This window comes from Harpia harpyja, chromosome 16 (assembly GCF_026419915.1).
Source record: "Harpia harpyja isolate bHarHar1 chromosome 16, bHarHar1 primary haplotype, whole genome shotgun sequence".
NCBI classification, from domain to species: domain Eukaryota; kingdom Metazoa; phylum Chordata; class Aves; order Accipitriformes; family Accipitridae; genus Harpia; species Harpia harpyja.
The window spans coordinates 14,689,070-14,702,200 of record NC_068955.1 but is presented as its reverse complement, the minus strand read 5'-3'; the positions used below and the strand labels follow the sequence as shown (position 1 = coordinate 14,702,200).

General features: G+C 40.7%; 1 protein-coding gene across 4 annotated transcripts in view; it reads left to right on the top strand.

Moving 5' to 3' along the window:
* Window positions 1-3,917: 3,917 nt before the first annotated feature.
* The window catches only part of TOLLIP (toll interacting protein), a 30,060-nt gene continuing 20,846 nt past the window's right edge, over window positions 3,918-13,131 (top strand). For 3 of the 4 annotated variants that reach the window (XM_052810802.1, XM_052810801.1, XM_052810803.1), the window contains exon 1: window positions 3,918-4,085. In XM_052810802.1, coding sequence (XP_052666762.1) covers window positions 4,053-4,085 — 33 coding nt within the window. In that variant the 5' untranslated portion in view covers window positions 3,918-4,052. The remainder of the gene's footprint in view (window positions 4,086-13,131) is intronic. The other variant, XM_052810804.1, reaches the window with a different exon arrangement.

The following is a 13,131-nucleotide window of genomic DNA, read 5'->3' as shown; positions in this document are numbered from 1 at the left end:
TGTACGGCAACGTGGTGAAAAGGGCTGATCTTGCCTGAGACCCAAGCCGGTAACATAAGAGATGCATAGCCATCCCACAATATTCTTACATGCTTGTAACACCTACAAAACTTAGTCAAAACCTGTTTTGCTAGTTCGCTGTGAGACCCTTCTTCAACCTCTACAGGGCCAGATGAGTATCTCTGAACTAAACAAATCACAGCCATGATTTGTTGCTCTGCTTTTATGCACCAGCTTTACTTGAGCTAAGAGTGCATTTTAAAACACATTCCTGTGACTTCACTGTCTTTGTAAGCCACAATAAACAAAGGGGATTTAAATGACTGCGGGAACTCCCCCAGTATCATGACAGATACTCATTATTGACAGAAAAAATGGCATAAAAGGTAACCACCCAATTCACTTGTGAGCTTTCCTTGGGAAAGAGATCAGCTAACAGTTTGAAGTTCACTTCCTAACTGAAGGATTCTATTATGTATCTTACCTAAATAAACTGGGAGGCTTGACCTTCCTAAAAGGGCACTATTAAAGAGGTACGAATATAGTCCTCTCACCACACTAATTACTGCTGTTTACATTTTTGTAGATGTGTCAGGTTTCAGTTTTAGAGTTAGACCCCAATGCTGAGTGCTAAATAAATACCTACCAAAAGTTAGACACTATCCCACTGAGCTTCATGTTCCCTCACTCCACCCATAGCATCAGACTCTTCTCAACCTTTGAAGTGTCCCTTCTGGTTTTGTGAACAAGCACAAAATTAATTTGGCGGTAATTCTGCTGTAACTGTTCTTCAGTGAGGACAGCATCGTGCATTACTCTCCTCCCCCCTCCATGAGACATTAGTTTCTGTTTTCATGAAGAAAAGCATAGGTGGTATCTACACTTTCAGATCTGGAGCCAGCCTAGGGAGCAATGCCTATTTGATAATTTTCAAGCAACCACACTACATGGACGTGTATTCATTTGTCTCTACACATCTCCAGCCTGCTGTCCGATTTCAATCAATTTTTACTTAATGTCTTCAGAAATATTAAGCTCTTTAGAAATTTTATAAAAAATAGGCAACTAGTTACAGAAAATAAACTGTATTAGTGACCCCACCAGGCAAAGGTTTCAGCAAAGGTAATAGTCATCTTTGGCATTTGGCCGGGTATTGGGGAAGCAGCATGGAGAGCTCAGAAACACGTGTTGTCTCTTACCCAGCCAGTAGCTGAGAGGAAGGAAATGAGGTTATAAAAAATGTGAACGGAAAGCTCCAGGTGAAACTTCAGGGAATATGGGGCTTATGACAAATCTGTAGGAGACAAAATTAAATAGAAAAATGCAGGAGATGAAACAGAGTGTCAAAGCAAAAGAGAGGATGGAGAGGAGATGCAAAAGGGGTAGAAGCATTTAGGAAAGAACAGATGGGGCAATGGAAAAAAGGGGCAGATTTGGGTAGGGGAGATTCTGGGAGGGACAGATGAACTGGGAAGAACAGAGAAGAGACTGGGAATCAGAATGAAAGAATGATACAGGAGAAACTGACATCTAAATTTTTATTACAAGATAAATGCAATTTATTGTCATTACAGCTTCTTTAATTACCTTTCAACCTTTTTTTAATGATGCCCATATGTTGCAAATAACAGGGTTTTATGACTTTTGTTCTCTCACCTTTCCCATGGCTTACATTCCGACTTTAATTACTACATTGACATCAGATGCCTCGCCTAATGTTTTTGCACCAGTGCTCCCTATTTGTGGTGATATCGCACTTGGGGAAACAAAAACACCTGTCTCTCCTGATCAAAAGCTACTTGCTGTTCTTCTGGATGTCCACCAGATGGCAAAGCCGGTATTTTTGTAGAGTTTCCAGGCTGCGTTCAGATACTAATTTACCCTAGGGAGAGTGGGGGCTTGTTTAACAACAGATCCTTTACTGCATAAATTAAAAATGGTGATTAAAATTAAGTGATTAGATTCTGTGTGGATTTCCTGGGAATAGTAATAAAACAGGAAAATAAAAGATGCAGTTAGAAAATGGTGGTGCTGTCAGGAAGGCACAATGTTCACTCTAGTCACTGCGTATCTCTATGAGGAAAACAAACCTCAAGAATCTCTGAGTTAATACTACCACTTTTTTCTGTTGATATAAGTTTTATAGAGACAATAATGTTTTCTCGTGTCTAATCTCTTGAAATTGTTGTGACTAGACCAGGTCTTAGTATGAAATCCACAGTAAGTAAAACTCTTAACTGCCCATGACTTACCTAAAACTAATTTCCTAGCTCCTGTGGTTATAGACATAAGAATAGCAACGAGGCTTGTTAACATTTTTTTCCCTTCAGCCTGCCCTTATGATGTCAAGATTGTAATTACAGAGATAAGCACTGATCTTCTTCTGTTACCTCTGTGGGGTTTACCTACTATTTTAACTATGTTGGCTCAAGAACTTCTATGATTTAATCATTGAAACTCCGTTGCACTTATATACAGTATAAAGAAATTGAGAGTTTCCTGGAAAAGGCTACATCTGGATAGCATTTGTTATAAACTAATGTAACTGTATTGTACAGTTTTACACAAGCTTTGTACAGACAGGGCATGTATCTTACATTTTAAGTGCTGAATGTTTTTAATCACTTAGCTTAATTTTCCATTGCATTTCACCTTCATATAGTGCACTACCTCTGCTGAAAGGCCTATACAAGAAGCAATGAAAAAATCTAGTCCCTTTAGCTTCCTCTAAGAAAGTTAACCCCTTCTCCCTGTAAAAAGCCCCTATGTCAAGAGACTGTTTAGTAAACTGAAAAAAAAGGGGAGGGGGTGTGAATTTACCCTTTTTACGGAAAAAAATCCATGTCTTTTCAGATTTGGTTTCTTTTCTTGTGGTAGGACCAAAGGAAGGATGATTTGCTGCTTTAATGGCTTTCTAGGTTGACCTGAATTCTCCTTCCAGCAGAGGAACCGTCGATGGGGGTAAAAGGGAACGTTACAGCCTTTCTCTTCAGCTGGCTGGTTGACTTTCAGCCGGCATCAACTGTATTCACTCAATGGCTCCCAATCAATTATATCCTGTAGTACTCATTTTTCTGAGTATCAAGACACAAGTAAAAAGATGAGGCTGTTCCCACTCCAAGTAGATGTTAGGGAAGCGTGAAAAAAAAAAACTGGCGCTATATTTGGAGCATTCCTAATTGCACTGTTCTATTTCCAGCTGCCAAAATCTGCGCTAGAATTTTAACTAAGGGCTAAATTCGTGCAGCAGATCCTAACAACAGGAAACAGTTGTTATTTAAACAGGCTTTGAAATGATCAGATTTTATCTCCGAAAGCAGCACTCATATGAGTATTAAAGCTGCTTTTGTTCTGGAAAGGGCTGCAACTGCTCAGCAAGCTGAAGGAGGTCACGGTCTCCTCTTTGGAAAACTACTAACACGGGGCCAGCTGTCCGAAGGACAGGCCGGGCAAGACAACAAAGTCGTTTCCTCACACACACCGCACCCGCTGACAGAAAACCCGGCGGGCGGCGCTCGACGGACCCCCACGCAGAACCTCTGCCCGGTTCTCCTCCGCGGGGCAGCGGTACTGGGGACCCCACCGCCGGCCGGCCGGCGGGGGAAGGCGCCGCTCGCCCCAAGATGTCGGCCCCGAGGCCTCCTCCCCCGCCCCGCAGCGCCCCCTAGCGACTGCGGCGGCCCCCCCCCCCCCGCAGCGCCCCGCTCCGTTGCGGCGGCCGCAGAGCAGAGGGGCGCATGCGCATGAGTGGCTCCGTTCCCCTCGCTCCCTCCCTTCCCGGTAGGTCGATAGGCGCATGCGGGTGGTGGCTGCGTTCCCCTCTGCCCTCCCTTGGCGCATGCGCACGGCGCGGCTTTAGAAACAGCCAGAAGGGGCGGGGGAGGAATGCGTTGCTGCAGGCACGCCCGGCGCTGGGGGCGGGGCCGGGGTCAGCTGACTCGGGAGGCTGGAGCTGAGTGACGGTTAGCGGCGGCCGTCGGAGCAGTAACGGTAGCGACGGCGGCGGTGGCCTGGCGAGGCGGAAGGCAGGGTCTCGGCCCGAGGGAAGTGCTATGGCGACCACCGTCACTACTCAGCGGGGCCCGGTGAGTGCTGCCGGGTAAGGGTCAGCTTCAGGGGCCTCTGAAGGCTGTCTCCGGTTCGTGGTCGCCGCTGCACCGCGTTGGGCTGGCTTGGACCCTTCTGCGCTTCGGCTGCTGTGCCGTCCGTCTCCCCCGACCCCCCCGCCTCCGCCCGGCTCCTGCCAGTGGGCCTCGGTGGGAGGGTGACTCACCTCTCTCGTCTCCCTCCCTTCCCCCGCTCGCGGCCCGTGGCAGAGGGGGGAGAGGAGAGGAGAGGAAAGATTTCTCCTTCTCCAGACTGCCGTGGTAAGGGGGGGGGGGGAGGAAAGGGAAAGTCTGCCTCTTCTCCTGGTTCTCCGCCGTGCGAAGAGGCTTTGGGAAAGGGGAGGAGAAAGTCCTTCCTGTCTGCGTGTAGGGCTTGGAGGGACTGTTCTGCCCGTGCTTTCTCGAAGGGCCTTCCAAAGGAGGGAACGGCTTAAACAACTAAAGCTAAGCCTCTTCCTCTTTGAAGCGGAGTAGAGCTCTCTGTGTTCGTGGTTCGGCTGGGCAGATTCAGGTAGCTGTCTCTGGAATTGCCACCTGGAAGCTGGAACGTGAAACGTGCTGAAAGACGCATTCAGTGGTAGTATGTAGGCGTGTGTGTTGGGGAGGAGCTGAGCAGTTTTAAAACCAATTTAACAGTCTTCTAGGAGTTAGTGTTGATAGCTTATTGGGAATGTGTAATTATCGAGTTTTGCCCTGGAATAATCTTGCCCCACACCCGGGTGTTCTGCTGCGTGGTGTATAACTCTGCGGTATAACATCAGCTCTCCGTTGATGTGCTGTTCCTGTCTGGGAGGATCTGGTAGTAATTAACAGTACGATGTTGCTCTGCAGATGAAGTAAGACTTTCTTAATCAATTTAAACTGCTGCATTTTATTTCCTACAAACAGCTACTTTTGTGTGTGTGTCTGTGCAGTCTTGATGAAAGACCAGAGGAGTGAATTATTAAACTGCTAACTTTGAAAAACTGCATCACTGTTTGTTTTTATTTCATGACAGTAATGTTATATGATTATCAACTTAGTTCCTTCCAGTGCCTTATTTGCTGGTCCTCCAGAATAGATTCCTTCTACAAAGGATTGTGATGATGGTTCTGTTGTTGGAATAAAAGTTTTAAGTGGAGAATTAAGGTAAAAAAGTGAATTAAGTTTTTTGTTGTCTCTTGATGGTATCATGAAAAGACAATGACTGCTATTCTGGTTGAATCTGTGGTGAATTAGGTAGTTGCTATCCCCAAAGGCTTGGTGTTTGAGAGTTGATGGTGTGATTGCATGCAAATAGAATTCTGTTGATATGTAACAGGTTTAATTCAAAACAGCTCAAAATAACTTAAATACCTGAAAAATAGTCAGAGTTTGTTTAAAAGTAACTTTACTTGTAGTTATTGTTTAGTTTATGTTTGGAGAAGGCTGGGGAGATTGAGGGAATTGATGTGGGAGTAGGGATAGATGGAACTAGTAACAAGCTAAGCGGTTTGGCTAAAGCTGAACAGTAGGCCTGATTGCAGTCCTGACTTGTGGAGAGATGAAACTGTGCAGGTATTTCTATCTCTGAAATGGAGCGGCATTTCTTTTTGAGAGAAGTTTTGCTTGCCTGTTGTGCTAAACACCTTGTTGGTATTGAGTGGAGTACTTTCAATTTCTGCTTGTTTTAGATTGGTGAAATACTCTTCTTGGGCTGAAGCAAGATTTTAGTGCGAACCTTCTTGGACATGGCTATAATCTTGCAGATATTTGAATATTGTAACTGCCTAGTCTTTCTTAAATGTTTTAAAGGAACTGCTTCTCAACGCTTAGAATATTATTCTTCTAGATGTCTTATTTTAGAATTGCCCAGATACTCCTGTATAATCTCCTGGCAATCTTTTGTTCCTTAAAAATTATTTAAGCCTGACAAATACAAAGGTGTATGATGATTTATCTTGTACAACTTTGGCTTTCCGGTTTTTGGTTGTGGGTTTTTTTTTCTTATGAGTTCCGAACACTGTTGTGCATGCTTTTCTTCCTTGTCTTAACCACTTTACAGATTTTAATGTTTTCAAATGAATGAATAAATTATGCAATGTTAAGCTGCCATTCACAGGTGAGGATGTTGGTAGGTACATGCCAGCCTTTCTTAATTCTCTCTAGAGTGGAAGATACAACTCTGCTTGTTTGTATATATACAACTGCATTACAAATGAATAGCCACTAAATGGTGCTAAAGGATTGGGAACCATTTTCTTTTTAGTGCTGCAGAGAACAGTTCCTGTCTCTGAACAGGCAAGAAAATATTCAAGGTTGTTTCATGCAGGTGAGAAAATTAAGTATGTTACTATACTGTTGCCAGTCTTGTTCTTACACCTGTGCTTTCTAGTTTATGATGATGCTTATTTGGTGAGTAATTAAAATTTCTGATTGCTGTTTAGTTTTTCAGATGAAACAGAACTGGAATTCATCCTGTCTGTTACTGGTAAATATTCTGCTAGAATATAGATTTCTCTGGCTGTTTTCAGGATGTTATGGAATTAGTGTGTTTTCACATTTTGTGATTTTTTGAGAACAAAACAACTTTGAAATCTAAACTATTGCTGAATATATAAGGGCTGCTAAATGATATCTTTTCCAAGTGAGAGGTATTAATGAACAGTTTGATCGGGCTTCAAGTTAAGTCTGAGACACCGAAACCTCTTATTTGTGATTCTTTAGCTAACCAAGCACACCCAAAATTCATATCAGTGATTATTCATCATGCTGGCAAATATGTCAAGTCCTCAAAAATTAGACCAAGTACCAAGCTAGTACTGCTTAGATTTCTGCTTCTAATTTCCCTAATAATGACTGCTGTGATGATTGGAAATCTTCTAATGGGCAGGCTATATTTATGATTACTTCTGTCTTCTTGTCCTAATGCTGTCCTTTAACTGCTTAAGTCTTGTTGTCTCTGATTTTACTTGAAGTTTTGTCTTGACATTCTTCAAAAACTGGATATCCTTTCCTGAACGAAAGTGACAAAGAAGCAATTCCTGTTTGTATTGTCCAGTATTGATATGTTATGCTGTCACATGAGCAATTTTGAATACAAAGTCCCATCACCAAAATAATTGGTTGATAATTCTGAGTATAATTGAGTATTTTATTAGGTATTTTGTTTCTTAATAAAACGTGGATATATGTAGTATTAAAATCCTGATCTGTGAAGGTGGAAATTTCATAAAGGCACATTGTTGCAATCAATTTAGATTTCAGAAGTTGTTTAAAAGGTTGAGGGAGTAAGATGTCATTGAGAGTTTCTAAGCAACATGTGAATTAATTTTTAAGTGCTGTGATCTGATCTCTGGAGCATGTTCTTTTGACAGAAAATGTTGAGGGCAGCATTGGTAATGCTTTGAAGTTCTTACTCTCTAACAGGTAAGAGAAGTACCTTAAGCCACTAAGTGGCTTATTTTCCATTGCATCCAATGGTATTTTCTTTTAACCAAAACTTGGAGGAAAGAAAGATCTGTACTAGTATGTCTAGTGGTAGAGTAGAAAAAAATCGGAAGTCTGTTCCTAGAATTGATGGCAATTATCCTTTTCCTTAATGCTAATCCCAATGTGAATTCATGGGTTTCCTTATTTTGAGCTGTTTCTGTGGCTTTTCCTGATGTTATTCCTCTGTTAAATTGAGTGTGGACCAAATCCACGTAGCTCAAATATGCTATAAATTCTTCTTGAATTTGAGATTTCTATGGACACTTATTCTGTCTTTAATTTTTAACGCATGTTTATATACAACAGTTCCTGCCATACTTAGCAGGAATTCAAATTATTGTTTTAGTGAAGAAGGGAATCTTTTTTGATTGTAATCAAATGGTTAGTGTTGACTTCTGCTGTAAAAACCAAATTTTTTTTTCCTTTATTAACAGTTTTGCTTTTTCACTGTGGAATGTATTTTGCAAATGTTTAAATATTAGTGTCTTGCACAACTTTTAGATATGCTGGGAAAATCCAGAGGCAGTAGCTCGTGGCAAAATACTTAGTCAAGACTAAATAAAGGGGGTGTACTTGGGGGAAAGGGAAAATACTATTAAGGTGATGACTATAGAATTTTTATTGATTCTTTCCAGGTAGACATGTGGAAGTAACGAAAGTAACAAAGTAGTTGGGTAATTTCTGGCAACAGGAAAAAATCATAAGAACAAGAGAAGAAATGTCTGGTACCTTTCAGTCCATGACACTTGTTTATTTTGGTGACATTAACCCCCCCCCCAAAGAAAAACAAAAAACCCAGCAAAAATCTCTAAATGTAATAAACTTAATTGCTGTTATATTCTTTCCTTTGTCTATCCCTAAACTGAAATTCTGAAGTATAGCCTTTGACTACACTTCTACAGGAATTTAATGGGGGATGTGTCATGCTATAATGTGAGCTCTATAGAATCATAGAACAGTTCAGGTTAGAAGGGATGTCAGGAGGCCATGTAGTCCAACCTCTTGCTAAAAACATGGTCAATTTTTAATTCAGACCAGGTTGCTCAGGCCTTTGTCCATCAGGATCTTCAAAACCTTTAAGGTGAGAGTTTTTGCAATCTTCCTGGGCAATTTGTTCCTGTCTGTGGTTGTCCTTGGGGTGAATTTTTTTTTTCCCCCTCCATATTTCATGTCAAACCTCCCCTGTTTGTTTGACAACTGAGGTCTTCTTTATTCTTGCCTTGCATCTCAGAAGAGAACGTTGCTTTGTTTTCTTGATGACCTCTTCATAGATACTGGAAAGCTGCTACAAGGTGCATCCTAAGTTTCCTCTACTCTTAAATCTTCAGCCTGTTCTCACAAGTCTTGTGCTACAGCCCTTTTCATGGACCATCTTGGTGGATCTTTGCTGGGCTCACTCAAGTTTATAATTTTTCACATACTGCTGGGCCCCAAACAGGTTGCCGTATTCCAGATGTGGTCTAATGAGTGCCAAGTAAAGGGAAACAATCGCTTTCCTCAGCCTACTGGCTAGACTTTTGTTCATCCAGTGTAGTATGCTGTTAGGCTTCATTGTTGCGAGTGCTCTGCTTGTTCATGTTTAGCTTGCTGTCCACCAGGACCCGCGTGTTTTTTCTCTGTAGTGCAGCAGCGCTGCCAGTTGTTCTCTAGTCTGTACCGGTGGCAGGGATTTTTCTGTCCAAAGTACAGGACTTTGTACTTGTTGTTGAATTTCATGAGATTCCTGCCAGTGAATTCTTCTGTCTCTCTGGTTGTTGGTCCTGTCGTCAAGTATACCAGCCATTCTCCCCTAAATTTGGTGTCATCCTCAAAAGTGGTAAGCATACGTTTCTGTCTTCACCTCTGATAAGGAAAAACATTAGACACATAAGTTAGTCTCAGTACAGACCTCTGAGAAATGTTGCTTTTAACCAACCTCCAGTGTCATTAACCACTGAACTTCAACTTCTGAGCTCAGTGACCCAGCCAGTTTTCCATCCATCTGGTGGCCCACCCATTTTGATTGTAATGACCCAGCTTTGATACCTACTGCTCTCTCCTTATTCACAGATTCTAATAATTTTATTGTAGAAGGCAGTTGGGCTCGTTAGGCTTTTTTTTCTTTTTAAAGCCTCGGTAAAGGCTGGCTATTCCTAGTCCTTGTGTTTTCCTTTGTGCGTCTAGAAGTGGCTTCCAGAAGGACTTGCTCTATGAATTTCTTAGCAACCAAAGTGAAGCTGACCTGCCTGTGGTTCCTCAGGTCATCCTTCTTGCTTTCTTGAAAGCTGGGTATGAGATTTGTCTTTCTCCAGTTATAGGGGACTTCCTCTAATATGCATGACCTTTCAAAGATGATGAAGAGTAGCCTTGAAAAAATATCAGCTAGCTCTTTCCAGGACCTCTGGATGCATCCTATCTGGTCCCAATTTTTAATTTAGCGTGCAAAACATAGAATAACAGTTCAAAATTCTCTCTCATTCACTCACTTATTCTTTTTTAAAAACAGTAAAACCATTTAAAGGAGAAGAGTTAGAACTTTTTTGGCAGCTAGGTGTTTAAAGCTCTTTAACATGAAACTTCTTTGAAAGCTAGTATCAGAGTTCCTTGGTAATTGCTAGTGTGGAAACTTTAGGGTTCCCTGAATGTATCATGTCTGGGCTTAGGATTCTGTAAGTCAGGGCATTTGTGGTTGTTCTTGGCTCTGCATTCCCTTTCCCTCCCTTCTGTAGGTACCAGTACTCACATGATCAGTTAGTGAGGTAAGGATCCTGTTGACTTCCCTTCGTCTTCCCTTTACCTCCAACCCTTCTTTCATTTTCTTCTGATCAGCCCTCTGCACTAGCGGACTTTTACAATTGCCTTGGCACCTTTTAATGTTGCACAAGAAATTGGGGTGAAAAGAAATGGGAAGGTGACTGAGACAGCCCAGTCCTAAATTAGCTGGAATAGCTGTAGAACATCACGCTGCCTTTAATTTGAAGAAGTTGAGATGCAACTTTTATACATGTAGTGTTTCACTTTGAAGATCCTCAAAACTAGCTCTTAGGTGGTTTTAGCAGATAAGAAGGGCAATATTATTGTTTCTAGATAATTCATATTTTTGATATGCAATGCTGTCAATAAAGTTTATTAGGAAGTAATTACAAGGCAGGCTTATTTTTTTATGAATGCCTGCTCAACATTTGTCTTCCTAATTGTATGTCTATCAGCACTGTCATATTGCTGTCTTGCTTGAAAAGAGAGTTCTAGTAAAATTCAAATGTTGAATGGAATTAATTTTTTGTTCTACAGTTAATGGCAGAGCGGCTTTGAATTTCACATTCTTCCTTAGATGTTGTTATAGTAGAGGGAAGTGCATTTGTTTTAAAGTGGGTGTTGAGTAGGATCAGTGATACAAGCTTGTCATTTATGTTCTTGCTTTAAAAACAAAGGCTGTGGTTGAACTCTGGTTATGTAACTTTGAATTTTTGATTCGGGTTTGGAGGTGACAATTACGTGCCTGCTTTTAAATGCTTTGAGGAAGACATAAATTAGCCTGTTTTCTTTATAGATAAAAAGATTGCACATTACTGATTTGTCTCCATCAATATGGAATCAACTGATAATTAGCATAAGAACTTACTGAGTAGTGTATTTTCCTCAATAAGCATCTCTCCTAGATATTTTACTGAATATATCACAAGGACCTGTGTACCAGATGTCAGAGGTGAACGTTTAAGGTGGGAGTGTATGCATCTCCTGTTCTCCACTCTTACTTTTGGAGGGGTTTACCACTCGGATCTTTTGAGAATGTAGTTACACTAGCTGTTTTCAGTTCCTGTGTATGTCTGCTCTTCCAGGATAAGAATGTAGCTTTGTGTGAGATAACTGAATGACCTAAAATCAGCTTAGAAGCTGTAAGAAAACTTTGGTCTCCCTTACAGATTTTGTTTGTCCTTTTTGGACCTCAGTACAGAGACTAGTTTATGCATTTCATTTTGGAGCAGTATTTGGGTGACTTATAATAGCTTTCACTTTTTAAATTTTATTTTTAGACTTGTGTTGTGAATTAATCAAGCTTTCCAATGTCTATGTTAAGATGGTGGAGACAAAATATGCTATCCTGTTTTCTGAGAAGTTGACAGAGGGAGCTTGCATATATGGGAATGTAATTGCAGGGCTTCAGCTACCACTTCTGACTATGGGAAATCTTTATGATGTCTATTCTTGGGGATGCTAATAATAACAGATTTGAAACTTCCTGGAGATGAAGGGTTGGAGGGGACCTGCTGTGTTGTAAATGCCTTTGCCTTACTAATTCTGGTGCCATTTCAAATCTTTCCTAAACGGATTATGTTTTATTTTAAAACTAACTCCTTTTTTTATAACATGTATTCTAATGAGAAGACCTGTTTAATTTCCAGCCTAACTTAAATAAGCTTTCTTTTAATATTAGCACTATCTTTTAGCTTAGTCTTCTCACTTTCTGCCCCCATTTTTCCCCCCACTTTTTAAAACTTAAGTTACTTAGGATCTTAATTGTAAATTTTTAAGATGCTTGTAAGCAAAACTGATTCCCCTTTCTCCCTCCCTCCCAGTAGCCTAGCAGCAGGCATTCAGTACTTCCTCCTTAGCTTTTTTGATAAACTTCCTTTCTGGCATGTAACACCTAATGTTGCCAGGATCCTGAGGCTCTCAGATAGCAATAGTCATACAAAATGTGATTTGGCAAGAGCTGCAATTTCTATCTCCAAGATGTAATCTTGACATGCAAGTGCTGTCTAATCTTCAAAAGCTATGTCCTAGAGGCCTGTTAACTTCTTAAATTATGTTCTGTAGGCATGCAGCTGTCAGATATACAATTGAGTAATTGTGCCTGGTATTGCAACATAAGAATTTGCGCTGTCTTCTGTCTTGATGCGGTGGACAGTTCTGTATTAAATATGTAAGCAACTCTATAGGCAACAGAAATGTAAAGCTTAATTACAAATTTTCTATGCCATTTTATTTGCCTTTTAAAATTTATTATTACAGTATGCTTGTTATTTTAATGTGATGATCTCTCTAAATGAGTTATTGATAATGTTCACTGAGCATTTAAAACCTGGAAACAACTTGAGTTGTTGAATTGACAGTAATAGAATTGACAAGTAATAGGTAGAAACTTTCTTTTACTGTAAAGCTAACAGGAAATACATGGTAACTGCTGACTCATATTGGCACGTGTGACGGAGTGCCTCTAGTATTTTTCAGCTTTGAATTTTTTTGTCATGGTTCTTTCTTGTGGTAGACCAGATTTTTAATTTCTCCATTATTATTTTGAGTATGGTGGAATTTTGTCCCCAAATTGTCCCCAAGGTTAGTTGCCCACCAGCTGTGTTTAACATTGGAAAAGCATTAGGGCATCTGTGTTATGTTGAAGAATTCTTAGTTATGTTGAAGGATTTGGTTCATAGGAAACATGGAGTTTATGATCTGTCTTGAAGGTGACTCTGAAAGTGACCTTTTCAAATGAAAGCAGTGTGCTGTGTCTTGTCAGGGATGATTGGATGCAACATGAGTGGTGAATATTGAAAGAGCTGGGTGCTATCAGATGTCATATGTGAATGGGATGTAA